At 42.7% G+C, this 18,912-nt stretch overlaps 1 protein-coding gene across 1 annotated transcript in view; it reads right to left on the minus strand.

Annotated features, from left to right (window-relative positions):
- Window positions 1–1,383: 1,383 nt before the first annotated feature.
- Window positions 1,384–18,912, minus strand: part of gatad2b (GATA zinc finger domain containing 2B) — a 44,777-nt gene continuing 27,248 nt past the window's right edge. The window contains exons 3-11 of the mRNA XM_031754099.2: window positions 16,429–16,558; window positions 14,937–15,068; window positions 14,180–14,308; window positions 13,080–13,250; window positions 12,555–12,918; window positions 11,727–11,929; window positions 10,902–11,006; window positions 10,574–10,784; window positions 1,384–9,688 (exon numbers count right to left, since the gene is read on the minus strand). Coding sequence (XP_031609959.1) covers window positions 9,552–9,688; window positions 10,574–10,784; window positions 10,902–11,006; window positions 11,727–11,929; window positions 12,555–12,918; window positions 13,080–13,250; window positions 14,180–14,308; window positions 14,937–15,068; window positions 16,429–16,558 — 1,582 coding nt within the window. The 3' untranslated portion in view covers window positions 1,384–9,551. The remainder of the gene's footprint in view (window positions 9,689–10,573; window positions 10,785–10,901; window positions 11,007–11,726; window positions 11,930–12,554; window positions 12,919–13,079; window positions 13,251–14,179; window positions 14,309–14,936; window positions 15,069–16,428; window positions 16,559–18,912) is intronic.

Genomic DNA, 18,912 nt, shown 5'->3' on the forward strand with positions numbered 1-18,912 from the left:
TCTGGGGGAGGAGTCAGGGAGCTCCAGATGTTTGTGGATAGAGTCCAAGATGAAGATTTTGGCATCATCAACACCTCTGCGTGCACGGTAAGCAAACTGGAGTGGGTCCATCAGGGGGTCAGTTGCTCTTACGATGTGCTATGTTATGATCTTCTCCATGGCCTTCATCACCAGGGAGGTGAGGGCCACAGGACGAAGATCATTCAGAGACTTTGGGTTGTTTCTTTTGGGGATGGGGATGACTGTGGAGTGTTTCCACAGCTGGGAGACGGTGTGACTGTCAATTGAGTGTTGAAATAGAGTCCAGAACACACTTCCTAGTTGCCCTGCACAGAACTCGACTGCTGATGTTGTCAGGGCCGGGTGAGCTCCTCTCCCTGGTCCTCCTGAGGGCTCTCACCACGACCTCAGTCCTGAAGGTGAGTGCAGAGCTGCCAGGTTTGAGTGAGGATCTGGACTCCTCAAGCTGAGCCATGTTGTCCGTCTCAAACCTGGTGTAGAAAGCGTTGAGGTCGTCAGGGAGGGAGGAGGGGTTGCTGCCCTCCACCTGGATGGTTCTGGGGGTGGTGACCACAGTATTCACAGAGGCCATGGTTTTGAGGCCCTGCCAGGCTGAGTGGAGGTCCCCTGTGGTGGATTTTTTTTCAACTGTGTTTTTATACTCCAGCTTAGCAGTTTTTATGGCCCTCCTCACCTCCCTGTTGACCTCCTTTTTGTCCAGAGCAGAGCTGGTGAAGAAAATCCTCTTTTATTTTAAGGATTTCCTTGAGTTCCTTGGTGATCCAGGGTTTGTTGTTGGGGTAGATGCTGTTTTTGAGGGGATAATGATAACTTGATAACCAGAGGAAAAGTGGTCGGGGATGCTGCCAAGAGACCTACAGTAACAATGAAGGAGCTGCAGGTTCTGGTCAGTACTGGTTGTGCACTACATGTGACAGCAATCTCTCACACTCTTCATGTCTGGACGACGGGGTCGGGTTGGAAGACAGAAACCTTTTGTCCAAGTCCAGCTAAAAACCAAAAATGGTACGCTCTGATGAACGTTTTTGACACAAATCCAAAAGGTTCATCAAAAAAGGCAAAAAACCCTCCACCATGGTGACTTTAGTCAAGGTGAAGGCAAATATGAAAAGTTCGGGATACGAGTTACTCTTGACCCCAACCCTTCAGGTGTCTGCCTGAAAAAGCTTACCAGAAATTTCTCAGTAAGCAGATATCAAAGTGTAATTAATACATGTACAGATCACATTAAACCGCTCCGCTGTCATCATGGCGTTTTAACAGGGGCGTGTACACAAAGAGTCTCAAGAGACAGATCGGCTGAAAACGCTGCCCAGAGGGTCTTCACTGAAGAAGAAGAAAAAAGCTGAATGACGTTGACACTTTGAAGCAAATTGTTTCAACCTTTATTAAACATAGCTTGCAAGAGATAAATATTACAAAGTTATTTCCTCCAAAATTAGCTTATTTTTTTTTTTTTCAATCAATGCATAATTGTCAATCAACTGGCAGTATTCAAACAGCATTATTTTCTTGACGTTTTTTTTGAAGACCGTTAAATATCAAGTATGTGCAAAAGGTCAGGATTGATGCAAGTAAAACAAAAATTAGTCTGATTAGTCTCTGGTCCGTTTTATCATTCGTTCCTACTTCCCAGATATTTAAAATTGTCAACACTATGCAAAAAGAAACAATGATTTTGCAGTTAAATCATTCCCTGCATTAGCAACAACAATTAATAGAAGATAAAGCCAAACAGTACAGTATCATACGTGTTGTATGCTGGTGTTGGCAGAAAAAGTGGTCACTGATTCAGGGCGAGCGCTTCTTTACAAAAAGCTAAACAAACAAAAAGTTTCAACAGTTGTAAGAATCTGCGTCTTAGTGGTTCGTATATATCCACTTTCTGCCTGCGTGTAACAAACTGCTGAGCAGTATCGTTTCCATCAAAACACAGAAACGTAATTACAGAGAGGTGGTTTCGCCAACGTGACGGCGTTCTGACAGTGAGGGGTAGGCCCACCGAGTCCGACCAATCAAAGTGTTTCCATCAACAAGTGATTTGAACGTAACTAAAGTTTAATGCCTCAATGGTGAACAAGTATTCAGACGGGAGTTTCAGACCATTTTGATCTGAACCAGTGAGCACTTTCCTGCAAACGCTAACTAGTTCAAAATAACAGCAAATGCAACCAGCAAGGGTGCTTCAAGAAGCAGAACGGGGGAAAGAAAAAGAATCCCAAACATTTTGCACATTTGTTACACAATAATACACAGTGATCACAAAACGAAATGACAAGCTTCACAATATTCATGGCTTTTTGTTTGCTTTTCTACACAATGTACAACCATTTAATTTCTTTTTTCAGTAACGGAGGAAAAAATGCATATGTACAATAAGTCATTATTACTTAAAACCTAGCAAATATTGTGTCATTTATTTCATAGTCAATATTTTTTTTTAACTGCGACAGAAAGAAAACAAACTCAACAAATCCTTAGAATAAAGAATGACTTGAAAATCTAAAAAGTGATGTTGAAAAGAACGAAGTTCAAATACAAAGATGTATAGATGCATCTGCAAAAAGAGAGACGGGAGCTTATTTTGTCATTTAAACTTTAGCTTTGCAGCTAAAGTAGAGATAGATCGAACCAGGAGTTGGAGCAAAAATAGATTTCAGCTATCGTTTTGCTACATCCAATTTCAAATGTCCCACAATTTTGTCTCCCTTTCAGCTCAGTCTAGCTTTATACACATAGTGCCAGCTCACAGCAGGGATCTGGGATCGCTCTCTGTGGACTGTTTGTCACTGGATCATTCTGTAGTAGTGACAGGCAGGTCTGGATTACTTGGACACAACCAGAACACACAACAAAACAAACAAACAAACAAAAAAACCCGCACAACCACTATACGCATGTAGATGATGCAGGGGTTACAGATCTCAGCCACATGGAGCTTCATCAGAGAGCCGACTCGGTACCGATACTTGCTTAGGATTAGTTCAGCAACACTGTAATAAAAGTTGACATTACTGTATCATACAGCCTTTATTAGTCAGCGGGTTCACTGTAGGGCTACAGGGCTTAGATTCTGGCAGAAAATAAAGACCCGACTATGTTACAGCACCCACCTTCATATTTAAGCAAATTTCAGAAACGAGAGTAAGACAAATCAGCCATAATCTGTGGATTTGAACACTGAAACTTCTATCCCCGTGTCAATAACAATATAATACATTTTGATTGTTAGTAGGCTATAAGATGCACATGTGAGAAAACAGCTGAATTAGGGAGAGGGGAAAACTAAAAGCTCTAAAACTAGGAATATGGCATTAGAGGAAACACTGAATTTTCCGTGGGTCACCGTTGTCCTAACAGTGAACTACAACAATGTCCTGAGCTGTGAAGAAGCTCAGGACGTTGTTACTGTAATCTGACCATTCAAAGTGTTTTCAGATGCAAAACTCAATGTTTTTGGATAGTTTTGCTTCCCACTGTGTTCAACATACATGTAATGGTTTGAACGTGCACACCTCTGTCATAACTTTGCCGCTGCTCTCTTTATGGACCAAAAATTGTCCCGTGTGCAGCTTACAGGTGATTTTCATTAACCGGTATCCAACATGTTTTTCTTGGCTGGTGGACTAATTAAAGACTACTGTGACCGACTTGCACAGATTAGCTGATGAAGTGCTGAAGTACTTTAGAGAGAAGCTCTTTTATCTGTTTTCTTAAAACTGTATTTTTGGTTTCAACTCCTACCATCACTTCTCTTGCTCGTACATTCACATTACCCATGTGCCTTTTACTTGAACACAGCAGTGCTTTAAGCTAAATGCCAATGTCAAGTTGCAATATGTGAATCATTTTTAAAAAGGAGCAGTTACATGTGCATTAGCAAACAAACACTTTTCAATGAACAGGAAACTGAATGCAGTTATGCAGCTGCTCAGTCATAAACCAAAGGATCAACTGTACAGGAACAACTGTAATCTGTGACTACTCCATTCAAACACATACACCGTACAGAAAAAACAGAGGTAAACGTTTCTGTGAGAAACATCAGCTGGTACCCGAGAGCTGAAGAAATCCAACATGGCGGCCAAAGGTCGTGTCAGGTCATGTGGATTCCTCTGCAACAGGTCTGGCCTCACTTCAGCCATGTTTCACTACACGTTAGTCCGAGGTCCCTATCAATAATCTGAATCTGCCGGGATGCTGTCGCAGATCATTATCAGTAATCTGCATGCATCAGACTTCAAATCTCACAGATTAAGTAGTAACAGCTGCTAGTTTGAGACAGACTTTCACAGGAGGGACAGTGTGCTGTGAATAATACTGCACATTAACTGAACACTGCTTGAAATACCCGAGTGTTGTCACCAACAACACCAAAGACTTGACCTGAACACGTCCTTCTTGCTTAGATTATGAGAGGGTATGCTAAATACATGAAGTTCTTTCGACTGCAGTCTGAATGATGTATTTGTCATATAACCTGCTGATGTCTGCACAGCGCCATTACAGTTATGAAGATTGCTCATTTTCCCTCCCAAACCTTCTTCAACACCACCATCATACAGTTATTTCCATAGGGTTTTGGACCATGAAATTTTGCCTTTGCACACGACAGTGGACTTTAAACCAAATCAAGATGTGACAAAACCAAAGACTTTCTGATTTAATTCAAGGGGATTCACAAAAGTGTTGCATTGACTGATTCTTCAAGGGTCAAAAGTAACTGGACAGCTGACAGACAAGCAGATTCGTGGTCAGACTCCCTCATTATTCCCTGACAAAGGAGATAACAGATGTGGAATTAATGGTGAGTGTTGAAATTGTACTTAGCTGTTCATAGGGACTCTCAACACGAGGTCCAAATGTGGTTACGCTCTATCAACCAGGACAGATGAGATATTTACAAAGAATATCTAAAAGAGCTGGTGGAGGCAGTGTTATGGCATACATATGTATGCCTGAAAACTGAACTTATTGGTGACGTGACCGCTGACAGAAGCATCAGGATGAATTCTGCAGTGTACAGGATCTCTCTGCTCAGATTTAGCCAAATGCTCCAAAACTGATTGGATGATACCTCAGTGCACATGGACAATGTCCCAAAGCATACTGCAAGAGCAACCCTAGAGTTTTTCCGAGACAAAGAAATGGGATGGTCTTTAATGTCCGAGTCAGTTAGACATTGATCCCAACCCAACAGAGTATTAAGGCAAACACACACAAAAAGCAACGCCTGAAGGCAGCTGGAGTAAATGGAATAAAGGCCTGGCAGAGTATCATGATGGAGGAAACATTTGGTGATGTCCGTGAGTTTGAGACTTCAGGCAGTCTTTGACAGCACAGGATTTTCAGTAGTAAGTATTAAAAATAATCCTGACATTTAAAATTATAGCAGTCTGTCCAAATACTTTTGAGCCTCTGAAAGATGTAAAAAAGATTCAACAGGTGATGCAATATTTTTGTTTAACCCCCTTGAATTAAAACAAAGTCTGCATCTCAATAACACCTTGATTTTAAATCCACTGTGGTGGTCCACTGAGGCAAGATAACCAAAAAAGAAAGAAGAAAAAAGGACAAATTTATGGGAAAACGAGCTTTTTGCCTGCTGTCTGTAGGTGTTCAGATCGGTCAGTATCCAACCATAATCTAACACTGTTGGTTATGATAGTTTGAGACCGTCTAACAACAGCGCGCTCACTAACTGTGAAAAAGCAACTGACAGATTGGGGTTTGGGGCAGGTTTAGAGGTTTTGTCCTGAGCAAAACCATCGACGTCATCATGAAAATACTTCAAATGGTTTGTGAAAACACACACTTACATGATAAATAGATAAAAGGGGATTAACACCATCAGATGCCTAGTTCTGTTAATTTGACAGCACCGCAGTTCTCAACCTGGCTCACTTTGTCGTCACAACTCCAAAACTACGTTGGAAGAAATAACATTTCCTAACACTGCACATGACTCTGCTGCATCTTTGAGAGCTGCTTATGTAAAAAGCAGGAGCCCAGTGACATTTTATGTCACCAACTTCCACTATTTCTTATCCAGAGCACAGCGAGAAGATGGGCTGTAGCGTTTGAGGTGAAGCCTGAAACAGGCAAAGAGTCTGTTCTTAATAACATTGAACGATTGGTTCTTCTCACTATTTTCACTATCGTGTGTGTAACATGCCAACAGTTCTCCATCTGAACGACGAGTGCTGTCACTTTAACAAATGGTAAACATGATCTATCCTGGGACTGAGATGGAATTTAGTTTGCAATAAGAACTCTGTAACTGATGTGCGACCAAAGAACAACAACAATAGATAATTTTACACAAACACAAATAAAGGGGCGGCTGTAGCTCGGGAGGTCGAGCAGGAGATCAACTACTAATCAGAGAGTTGGTGGTTCAATTCCTGGCTGCTCAGGTCAAACATCCTTGGGCAGGATACTAAGCCTGAGTTGTGCTCCGATGCATCCATCACAGTATGAATGTTAGATAGAAAACATTTTAGCAAAAAGAGAAAGTGTTTGGGTGAATGAGGTTATGTTGTATAAAGCGCACAGAGTGCTTAGGTTCAGTAGCAAAAGGCTGTGTAAGAACCGGTCCATTACCAACAGCACACTTGCTGCAGTGATCTGTCACATGACACTCTTGCTTTACTTTGAATTTAAATAGAGTGAGAATGCGGTGTGAGGCCTGACGCTGGGCTCTGTAAGGGTTATGCGTCAGAATATGAGTGGAGTAATTCCATCTTTTAGATACATGTACAAACTGGGCACCAGTGAAATGAAAGCTGGGACTGAGGTCCAACATTTGCAGAGAGCAAATTAGGATTTAGTCTTTTATCAACAAGTTGAGTGCCCCTTTCAGCATTTCTCCAAACTTCATTTAGTGTGTTAGATAACTTCTTTGTGCATGTTTCAAAGGTCAACGAGTAATAACTGGTAGAACAGCAAGACACACCAGCAGCAGAGCAGGTGGCAGCACCTGGCTGTAGCTCAGGTGGGGTGGCTGTAGCTCAGGTGGCAGAGCAGGTCACCTACTAATGGGAAGGTTGGTGGTTTGATCCTAGTTTGCATGCCAAATATCCTTGGGCAAGATATTAACCCCAGGTTGCTCTCTGATGCATCCATCGGTGTGAATGTGTGTATGAATGTTAGTTAAGACAACACTTAAAACTTAGAAAAGTGCTTGTGTGATTGGGTGAATCAACGAGTTGTGTAAAGCGCTCTGAGTGCTCAGATAGAGTAGAAAAGCGCTACATAAGAACCAGTCCATTTACCATTCGGGCATGCTAACATGCTAACTGAGAGCTATTTCAACCAAGAGACGTTCCAAACAAACCTGTTTTCATCGACTTCCTCCTGTTCATGTTGTCAACAACAGAACAAGTAGTGACAAACAACACCCATCAAGACCAACGTAAGCTCTGCTGTGATTTCAGTTAGCACCCACAGGGATAGAAGCAACATGTGTTTACCTATGTAACCAACTTTGTCTTGCTTTTGTCATCACAGCTGACCAATAAGAGCAGAATTGGAATTTTGGAAGGAGGGCTTCAAAGCCACAGACACTCAAACGGAGCATTTGTAGAACTGCAGGATCATAAAGTGTTTTTGAACATTAAAAGCATGTAAACACATCTGATGGGGATTATGATGAAAAAACATGAGCCTGTAAATAAAACAAAATGAGAAACACAAAACAAACCTCGATGAAATCCAGGCTACTCGGAGCATCTCACCGGACTCTGGTTAGCCGTCAGCCAGCATCCAGACCGCAGCCACTCTTAATTTCTCTCCATACAAAAAAATCTAATTTGAAATATGCACAGTGCTCCTTTGGAGTGAGGAAACGTGTGTGCAGAGCATACACACCATGATTGAGCCATGCCTCTTCTTAAAAGATAAAATCCACATCCTTTTTCTCTGAAGCTAGGTATCTATACATAATCCATACAGACATTTTAATAGTTTCTGTTTTATGTTGATTATTATCGTCTCCGGCAGCTGTACCTCTCAGGTACGCAACCATTTTATTAGGAGACGCCGCATAAAGTTTAAACAAACAAACAAACAAAAAGGGATGAGGTAGGGATGGGAATAGTAGTTAGGATTTGGGAATGGGTGTTGCACAACATTTAGAAAATAATCTAAAAACCAAAATATAAAAAGAAGAAGAACCCAGATTTGTAGTTACAGAGTCTGTGGTTTGGACGCACAAAATATGCTTCCACCTTTAGCTTTGAGGTCTTTTCGCTCTCTCAAAGAATATGCGATGCCACGAGGAACAGCGGGGTAAAAAGGGTTCAGTCTGTGCATACTGAACAGCCAAAGGGTTGGGGTGGGGAGCATGGGTGAGGTGGTTTAGTAGGTCACTGGCAAATAGTGAAATGGGATGGGACCAACAGGTTTCTGTCTGAATGAAGAGCATCAGCAGCCTGAATACTTGGCAGGTACACAGACGACAGACTCGGCCTGTCAGCTTCCTTCTTGCTGGAGTTTCGACTGACTGCTGGTCTCCTGAAGAGGCAGATGGTAAACTGCTGTGACTGTCCATCTTGATTAGTACAACTTAAGTATCATCCAGCATAAAAAAGTGTGTTACTGTTTCAATCTGAAATGAAGAACCTGATAAGAAGCTTTTCGTGAACAACGGTGGAAGCAAAGGAAAGATTATCCGAACACTGATCACATAGGATTTTCTTTTGCTTTCGTCTGTCGCTCGCTTCCAGTTCATTAACTCTGTCGGTGGCAGAATCTCCGGCGCTGTCCTGAAGCTTAAGTTTAGCATATCAGAATTTTGGCTGTGTGTCACTGTGAAGCAGGCCCTTTTAGGGAGATTGTACAGGTGTGGGTGCTCTGCTGCTCCCTCCTTCCCTCCCTCCAGGTTTTCCATTTTTAAAATGGGTTCTTCATCCTCTTTTCAAGAGCATGCAGAGCCTCAAATTGTCTGTTTTTGTACCCATCGGGATTTTCCACTGTTTCATCCAAGTCGAGACTATTTTACAAAGCTTGTAAGTTGCATAGCAACCAGAACGTATCATCTTGATCTTCTGTTACTAGCAACAGTCGCAGCTAAGCTTTAGGACAAATTATAAAGAAAAAAAAAATCCTATATGACCTTGGCCTAAAGAAACCCGACAACAACAGGCCGTCACTACCCAGAGTAAAGGATAAACAGCAGAAAAACAAACTATCAAAAGGAAAAAGCATAATGAGTAATAGTAACAGAAGCAAATATGGTAGTTGTAGGAATAATAATGCTACCACCAGTTATAATAAGGGGAATTATAATTCTTAAATAGACTGAAGAAGAAGGATTTTACTATATTAAGAGCATGTCAAATGCACTGGTAGTTTAGAGTCCTTGTCCAACTTGGTGGGGTTTTTATGGGTCAGTTTAAGGTAGGCACATGGACAGGCACTGCATGCGATGAGAGGTGAAGAGGAGAGGGTATCGACTGATTTAGGAGTGCTTCGGTATGGTTTAGGTATGAAGATGAAGGTGGCTTCAAGGGGCAAGAGCTGGACAGGGCTCATTTCTGTCCAGTGATCGACTGCGATATGGATCGAGGCGGGATCATGTCCAACAGGTACTCTCTCTGCCGGTCTGCTAAGCTGGAGCTCTTATGGGCTCCGACAGCCGCTGGGTTCAGATAGGCAATGTTTAACCCTGTGGAAGCAAAAGAAGGACAACATTCAGAGAAAATGCACTTTGTAGAGTTTAAGGCTCAAACATTTGTAAGTGACCTTTTGTTTTGTTGCTATAGCAACTAGCCTGACGGTCTGAAATTTCTTTTCTTATTTTATACGTTTACTAGAATTTTTTAAAAAGTAAAGAAACAGCAATGAAACAATAAAATCGATACAGAGAACTTTTCTTCTTCTCTTTAGAGGTGGATGCAGCGAAACATCCCCCTCACCTTCTTCTCTCTCGTTTGTTTGAATGACTGACCCCAGATAACCTTCACTGGCTCTCCTCCTGGCATATTTACCATCACACCTGCCTCACTCTCATTCACATCCATGTAAACACGATTGCACTCAGAGTTGATCCCAGGCTCATCTTAAATCCAACTGTGACATATTCTGCACCACCCTCACATACTCCTCTGTCTTTGTGCAGTATCAGTCGACCCCACCCCTCCACCCCCAACACCCAATCATATGCTTTCTATAAATCCACAAAGCCACAGTGTAACTCCTCCTGTCCTTCTGACTTGACCTCTGACTGCTTAACCTGACGTTAAAGACCTTGGTGGATGCTGATTTGAATGGCTTGTTGTTGCCTTCACTCAACACCCCTGCAAAGTTTTATCAGAGTTCATTCCATAGTTTCTGAGCTGTCGTGTTTACAGACAGAAAGACAATACACAACGTCCCCGGTGGAGCTAATAAACCTACAAATGGCTGATGTTGACTAAGATGCACTGTCCTCAGGCAGGAAACAACACACACACACACACACACACACACACACACACACACACACGCGCGCGCGCGCACACGCACGGACCCTCACCGATCAAGCAGAAAGGGGGAAGGTGGGGGAAGGTACCTGGGATGTTGTAGATCTGCCGACGGTTGTCATGCTGCAGTCTGTTACTGCTGCTGTTGCTGCTGCCTCCGCTGCTGCCACAATGCTTGGCACTAGTCATGCCCATGAGGCTGCTGGCCACTGACAGCTGGGAGGCCTGGGCAAAATTGGACAGGACCCCTCGTGCCGAGTTCGACAGCCCTTGCTGCAGGGAGGCCTGAGGCTGGGGAGCCTAAGAACCACAGATTTGTTGGTTATTGCTTGAAGCACATTTGGTTTGGAATACATACACACACGAGCACCATACATCTCCTTATTCCTTCCAAGTTGATAGTGGACTGGAACATACCTGGCGGAGGGCATGATGTCGGATCATGGTGTCAGACTTGGAGGCGTTCGTAGGGACTGAGCTGGGAGAGAGTGCAGCCTGCTGCTGCAGCCTCTGTTCGATCTCCTAACAAGAGAACCACATTCAGGAATTTTGTGCATTGGTGCCACCATGTACTTACATTCAACGACTCCAAAATCACTATTAAATAGCCCAGCTATGTTTGGGAGTTTAGGTGTGGTAACAAAGAGACTGCAAAGCAGGATTACATCTTATCTGGGTAACTTCAGCACTAATTCAGGGTTTTCAGTACTGAAAAGCTTTGGAGCACATTCACGTTGCGTTCAGTACTTTTAACTTCCTTTTTAAAATCAGCTGCTCTGCTCACAGCAGACTTATTTATCCTTATGATTGCCAGAAGCTGCCAATGCCATCCCTGTGATGTGACCATGCAGTGAAAACCCTGGGTTAACCTAGTTGGTTGACACCTGCTTTTTAGGGTGAACCCAGATAACAGTTTGTAATACAAGGCTCTGCTGTGTCAGAACAACAAAGTGCTCATTAGTGACTCGGATGTTTAAAAACATGAAACGCAGTTCCCAACTGTGTCCCTACTGGCACATTTTAGATGACACTGATGCCAGCAGCACTCATGGTCATGATATCTGTGGACACTCTGAATGACTTGGTGTTATTTATCACTTTGCTACCAACACCAGACGACAACACTTTGTGTGGCTAGACAGTAAAATTGTGATAACCATTACTGTCTCGTGACATAAACAAACTTAAACAAGTGAGAGTAAGAATAAGCCAGCATGATGCAGAGGTACATGAGCTGCTAACCTGCTCCTGTTGTAAGGCCTTCACAAAGGCATTCTTCAGCCTGTTGGTATGCTCTGCCTTCAAAGCCTTTTTCTGGTTGGATGTCATGCACTGCTCACAGAGGATTCTCCCGCTCTTCTCTTGCTTCCAGTGGGGGGTGAAGTCAGTTCTGCACTGGGCGCAGAAGAAAGGCTCCAGACGGGCCAGCGTCCCTCTGAGTTTACCTACAGACAGGACTCTGATTCAGTTAACAATAGCTACAGCGACAGGCGGTGCTTGAGCAGACGCACACCCAGAATTTATGGACAATCCATTTAAACCTTAAAGTCATCACAACACTCATGAAACAAACTGAAGACATGTTGTTGTGCTCTTAGTGATTCAAGCACAGCTGAGCAGACAGGTGCCAGGTGTAGCCTCCTTTATTCAGTCCTTTAAAGGCTGACAGAGTAAAAAGGCAGTGCTACAAGGATGGAGCTGGATTCAAGGATAATGATTTCTCAACCATGACCACACATATGAGAAGTACTTCCTGCTTCTGGCTCTGCTAAGCCTTGATTGGTTATTGCGATGCACAAACTATGGACAGAAGAAACAATAGCACCACCTGCTGGGGAGACTTAATCAGCACACAAAGTCTTGGCAAACTTCTATAATTATTATCAAAATGGTCTCTGGGTCATGCTTACACAACCAAAAGAGTTGGGTGCAATAATACAAACGCTTATTTATTTATTTAAATATTTAAACCATATTTATGGTTTGTCTATCAGTTCAATTTGACAGATTAGGTATAAATCAAAGATTTGCTGTAGATGTTTCCTCCCCCAATATCAGATATTTACTTACCCTGACTGTCGAGCACACTCTGCACCACCTCCTCGAGGCCCACCATGTAGATGAACTCACTGTTGGCAGCAGAGGGCAGGAAGTGCAGGAGAGGGGCTGGGGGTTTGGGTGGAGGGATCTCCAATAAGGTTTTCTCCAGCTGCTTTCTTAGGGCCAGCTTGGCTGCTGCCTGACTGCTCGCCTGGTCTGCCATGGAGCTCACTGCTCCGCTGGCTGAACCAGACATGGTGGATGGGCTGACGGCCGAAGCTCCGCCCAGACCGCCGGCCACCCCGCTGGCCCCAGCTGCTGCTGCTTGCATGTGGGCCAGGTTCATGTACATGGCACTGGAGCCTGAGCGCTGGGAAGCTGCCACCTGACTGGCCTGCAGAGAGAGATACATCCTCTATTACTGAGAAGAGTCAGATATTTAAAGGATTTGATCAGTGATCTCTCTCTAGGCAGTCCTACCATCCACCATACAAGTTCACACCTTTCTCAAAAGAATGCTTTACCCCAGTACCCCAGGCTGGTTTGACTCTATACCTGCTGGTAGCTGACAGCATTAGCCATGCTGCTGGAACTGGAACGAGACATCCCAGGTTTGGACGTGACCCTCTGGCCCTGCAGCTGGGCAGGGTTGGGTGCTATCACTCGCTGAGACATCAATATGGGGGGCAAGTTGGCATTAGCTGCTGACCGGATGACTGTGTGACCCTGCAGAAAGGAGAAGGGCAACAAAGGGTTTCATTGTTCAGCAGAGATCAGAGAAAATCCCTGATATCTGCAAATGACACTTGCTCACCTGGTTTACTGTAAATGGATAATATATACCATGGCTCATTCACACAAGCACGTTCTTCTATGTTTAAGTGCTTTTTTTATCCACCATAGCTCAAAATTTTATCTGGAGCTAAAAATCCAGAAGATTTTGTTTTTTTCCCTTTTGAGTCTCAAAACTGAAAGCTTGCACAGTTTTTGAAAACTGGTACGTATCATTGGCTAAAAGAGGAAAACAAGACCCTACTTGGTAAGAACATTCCACAACAATGAGTGGTGCAACCCAGCATCACCAACGAGGCGATGAATCATCTCAGTAAATCAGCTAGGCTAACCTGGATTCACTATAAGGCTAAAAGAAACTGATAGCTTATCCACGCTGTCCCACAGCAGAGATGTGCATTCTGTCTCAAAGAAAACTGACATTTTGCTAAAGACATCAACAAGGTGGGAGTTCAGCTTGCAGAGCCATCTCTGTAAGTACTCTACATTTGGTGAAGTTTAAAGTGTGACTACAGATAAAAAGGAGACATTTCAGATTCCATTACTGTCCTACATGGTGACATGGTCACATGACCCTTTCTTACAGCTAAAACGTCTAAGGTTAGTTTACATCATAGACTCTGATGCAGCTTTGCTGTTGGTTAGTGCACACAAGCCAAGATCTTACACTGAGTGAGCTCTGTAGTTCTTTTTCTTTCTTTGTAAGTCAAAGACGTCATTTAGAATCAGCACAGCTGTTTTAAGGTGCAAGGTCGAGACAACACTACAGAACCCCAACCATCATACAGTTCCTGTAAAACAAGAACTTCACTGGTGTGACTTCTAATGAAAATGTACCCTTCGTCTCACACTCACACACACACCTGTGCAGTGCGGAGGTTCTGGGGCTCAGGGTTGTGTAGACCTGGCCTCACAGGTAGCTTCCCCAGGACAGGAGAGCTGTGGATGGGAGGAGGCTGCACAGATGATGCAGCATTCTGGACCACTGGGACCTACAAGACAGCAACGATAAACATGGATTATAACATCTCAGATTGATTTTCTGGTACTTTCTTTATATATAAATGTTTACTGCATATGATTTAGAGCAGGGCTCTCAAACTAAATGAGCTGTGAGACACTGCTGGCACTGTTGTCTCATGTGAGGGCTACTTTAGTGTTCAAGTGGTACACAAAAACAAACAAACAAGAAAACACCCACAAATCTCGGTTTTGAGACCCCTGATTTAGAACAATATCGTCTGCAGCTAAGGGGTACATACATGTTTCAATACTGATTTCCAATATCCTGGAATATCCATTGTTCTCCAGATATAAACTATTAGACTATTATTATTATTATTGTTGTTAGGATCAATCTATGCAATATATTTGCATGTTAAATTATTGAAATATTAACATGACAAACTGTTGCCGTGATTAAATCAGACACTGAAGCCTCGAGGCCTCATTGAGGAAACACTGATTTGGCACCACATAAATAAAACTGACTTGAACTGAACCCACATAACCATGGCTAAGGCACCAAGGACAGATGCAAAGGAGAGCAAAGATGCAAAGAGCTGCAGAGGTTCAACAGTGGCCTTGATTGTGAGAATGTGTGGCATCAGCAGCACTGACCTTCTGGACAACATTCTCCTTCTGCATTTGACTCTGCCTGAGCTTCTTCAGCAGCACGAGACGAGCCTCCTCCAGACGAAGCTCTTCTCTTAGAGCTTTGATCATCTGCTGCCTCTCCTCTCCTGTTTTCCCCTGGTACAAACAAGCACACAAAATTAGAAAGGCACACTATATCCGGACATAAGACCAGAGGCAACTTTGAGCTCTTTGAACTAAACAGCCAGTCCGTATAAACCAGACTTTAAATTTGGGACTTGACACTAAACCCACACAGAAGCTGTAGTTTGAACAGCCTGTCATGTGAGCGACAGAAACACCTTTCTGCATCGACACAGGATGTGACTGCAGAAAGTAAACAGGACATGTTAGGCTGAAATATTCTTTTGTGCAAAGTCAAAAGCAGCAATTTAAAACCTGTTTACTTCAAGAAAAAGTGATTTTGATCAATTCATTCATGGGATACAGAGTTTTAGCTTCATGCATCTGTAGTAATGTCATTACTGTGTAAAGCGCTTTGAGTGCTCAGAAGAGTAGAAAAGCGCTATATAAGAACCAGTCCATTTACCATTTACTGGTATTTAGACACATCTGTATCCATGTTTCCATGACAGCATGTGGAAACATGCAGGTTTCACACAACATTTGTGGCACATGTGACACTGACTATTACTTATATTTGTTGTTGTTTATTGTGCACCTGCGTTTACTCAGAGCTTCTCTCTGATTACTCGGCTCAGATAAAACAGCTGCTGATAATGACATCCTTAACTCTGCATTGCATCTATAATCAGACTCTGGAAACGTTACAGTCCATCCACCACTTTGATCACACTCTGGATCTTCTGACATACGCCATGAAATTGGACTTATTTCATTACAGTAGATGTCTTTTGGAAAGTGCTGTGACTAAAAAGGTCACAACTCCTCCACTGTTACTTTCTTGAAAACCTTGTGACAAAACCGTACAGAGAAGCTACCCAAGCTCTACTCCCACACAAGTCGATTACCTCCTTAAGAGAACAGAATTGCCTTTTATTGTCATTGTACATGTACAACCATATGATTGGTGCTCCACGCCAACGGTGCAGGAGTAAGAAAACAAAAACACAACAGTGTTAATAGCTCCTGTGAAAAAGAAAAGCTTAAATCAGGACTTCCTGGTATCACTCTTGGTTGGTGGTGTATCGGCAGCCTCAGTTCAGGACTACGCTTCCTCCTCACAGTCACCCACCCAGCCTGTCCTGCTGCTCAGGACATTCTGCTGGGTGAGCTAACAGTGGCTTTGCTACCATCGCTTGCCCCGACAACAGGGCCTAGCTAGCTGCAGGGTTTTTTAGGGTGTGAAGCCAGGTCTCATTAAGTGTAGCACCCTGAAATATCTGAGCAACCGACCGACCTCTACACTTGATTTATGCACCAGCGTTAAAGGACTTGTACAGCATATTCAGTCTATTTCTTCACCCTTCGCAGGAGTGCTGTGAATGCCTTTTACCTTGAACATGTCCAGGTTAGCCTTGTGCACACGCTCCTCGGGCCGAGGTGTTGTTCTGGGACTGGAAGCCTCGTTGTCTGACAGGATGATGACATCCGGTGACGGAGTTCGTCTGTCATGATCAGCATCACTAGTAAGAAAAAAAGATCAAACACAAAGTGCAGTGAGTTTCTGCAGCATTTAAAGTCTTACTTTATCATCACAGGATCTGACAGGTTTACTAAACTGGGGTCGCTTGACATCTATTCTGCTGGTTTTCCAGTTAGGTTCAATGGAAGTCAGTTTACAGGTTGTGAATCTTTAGTCATGCTCGTTGGTTAAAACCAGAATAACAAAGAAACTGGGCCCGATTTCTAACTGCTTCATAGCAGCAAAGTCCATGTGCTGATTCTTAAACTTAAAAGCAGAATCAAAGGTTTGGGGGACAGTAGAAGCAGTAATGTACATTACATTCTCACCACTGTCACACATTTCAATTCATTTATAAAAGAAGATTTAATATACTGTATATCAACTAGAGATGGCACGATACCACTTTTTTATGTCTGATACCGATACCATAAATTTGGATATCTGCCGATACCGATATGAATCCGATATAGTGTGTTTTTTAATCAATAAAACTGTTTTGTTAATATCTTGCTGCTTTTTGTATAAGTTCATCCTCAAGTTTAAATAAACAACAACACTAAAGCTATTCTGTTATACCTGTATGTAAAAAATATACCGCACCCAAAATATTTCATAGTTCAGCAACACTGATCAATCTAATAAACTTAAACCTACTCCATCCTTCCTATTCTGGTATTTTAAAGAGTACTTAGCAGAAATATTAACCAACCTAACTAATAGGGTTGCAAACTCCCAGCAAAAAAAAAATAGGGAACCACCCCCCACCCTCCACCTCATGATGCTTAATCAATATAATCAACTTTAATTTGATGCAGGGTGAAAAAAAATGCACAGAAATAAATTATTTTTCAAGAATAATTAAATAGATTCAACATCTTTCTTCTACAGAATTGCAGACTGCACAGATGGTACCTTCCCCAAGGAAAAAGTACTATAGCTTACTAGGGTATATTAGACTTAACAGTTACTATATACAGTAATGGACTTCTATACATTTTACATCAGATTAAAACTTTGGGTGTAAGATTCAGATAATTATTTATTAAAAGCGAGACATTTTAAATGAGAATAAGAAAGAAAAGTATGTCTTTGTGCCCCCTTTTCCCTGTTCATGCCCTATCGGCCCCCCTGGCTAAACTTTGCTAGATCCGCCCCTGCACAGTTACCAGCCGTCAGCTACGTAGAAAAGGATCCTGGTGTAGAAAGTAATATTAAATAAATTCTAACAACAGCTTATCAAGCTTAAACGTGCTGCTGTTGTTCAGCCGCTGGTTTCCTCTTTCTGGTGCAAAGTGGGCCAAAAACAAAGAAGAGAGACGGACTCGCGACAGAAAAGCCGATCAGCTGATCATTGATCAGTTTCATGATTGAAGTAGCAGCAGGAGAGAGAGAGAGAGAGAGAGAGAGAGAGGCAGTCGCTCCATATATCGGTTGTTAAACTTAACGCTGGAATGCTTTACAAACATTCAGAGATGAACTTACACACTTGCTTTACTTCTCTCTGGGATAACTTCCTCGGAGATGAAATGCTGGTTTGGTAGCGAGGCTACAAATACACACAGCCGCTGTATCACATGACGCACACTGCTCCGACGTGCTACGGTTATGAGCCGAGTTACGCCGTGTTGCAAGTTTTGTGCGATGCTTTTTTGATATTTAATGGATCGGATTACATTTTTTATTTCTCGCCGATATCCGATCCAGTAATTTACGTCAGTATCGGACCGATACCGATACGTAATATCGGATCGGTCCATCTCTAATATCAACACTAAATTACATTTAGGCTAGTGGTGCTCTTCTGTCATTGTTCGATGTTATATATTTCATCAGCCCCACTCAAGTGTCAGACCACAGTTTGAGGGCCGATTTCCTGAAGAACTGACTGATTTTTACAGCTGACCCTGCTGTTGCATATGTATTTTTCATTATTGTAAAACACCCATAAAACTAACCACACCGTTGATACACCTGTGTTACTTTGCGCTGTTTACTAATTTGGGCCCTTTAGAGTTTTCGTTAATTTTCATGTGGTTTAAACCTTTGGTATGCACCTTACACACAATGTATATGTAACCCCTGCTCTGTAGGGGCGAGCTCGCACCAAATACTGTATGTGGACTATTCCACAGATTTCTTACTGAACCTGTGGAATAAGTTGGTCCCTCTGTAGTCATGTAAAAGCCACAGAGACAGTGTGCTGTGGACATTCCTTGCAGTTTGGTGGCCAAAAATATGCCAATGAGGACAAAAGTGAAGATTTTCATTGACAGTCAAGGTTTCACCCGCTAGTTACTTTTGCAGAGTAAAACTAACTGCTAAGGTGAACTGGTATTTTCCTTTAAATAATCA

Source organism: Oreochromis aureus, linkage group 22, assembly GCF_013358895.1.
Source record: "Oreochromis aureus strain Israel breed Guangdong linkage group 22, ZZ_aureus, whole genome shotgun sequence".
NCBI classification, from domain to species: domain Eukaryota; kingdom Metazoa; phylum Chordata; class Actinopteri; order Cichliformes; family Cichlidae; genus Oreochromis; species Oreochromis aureus.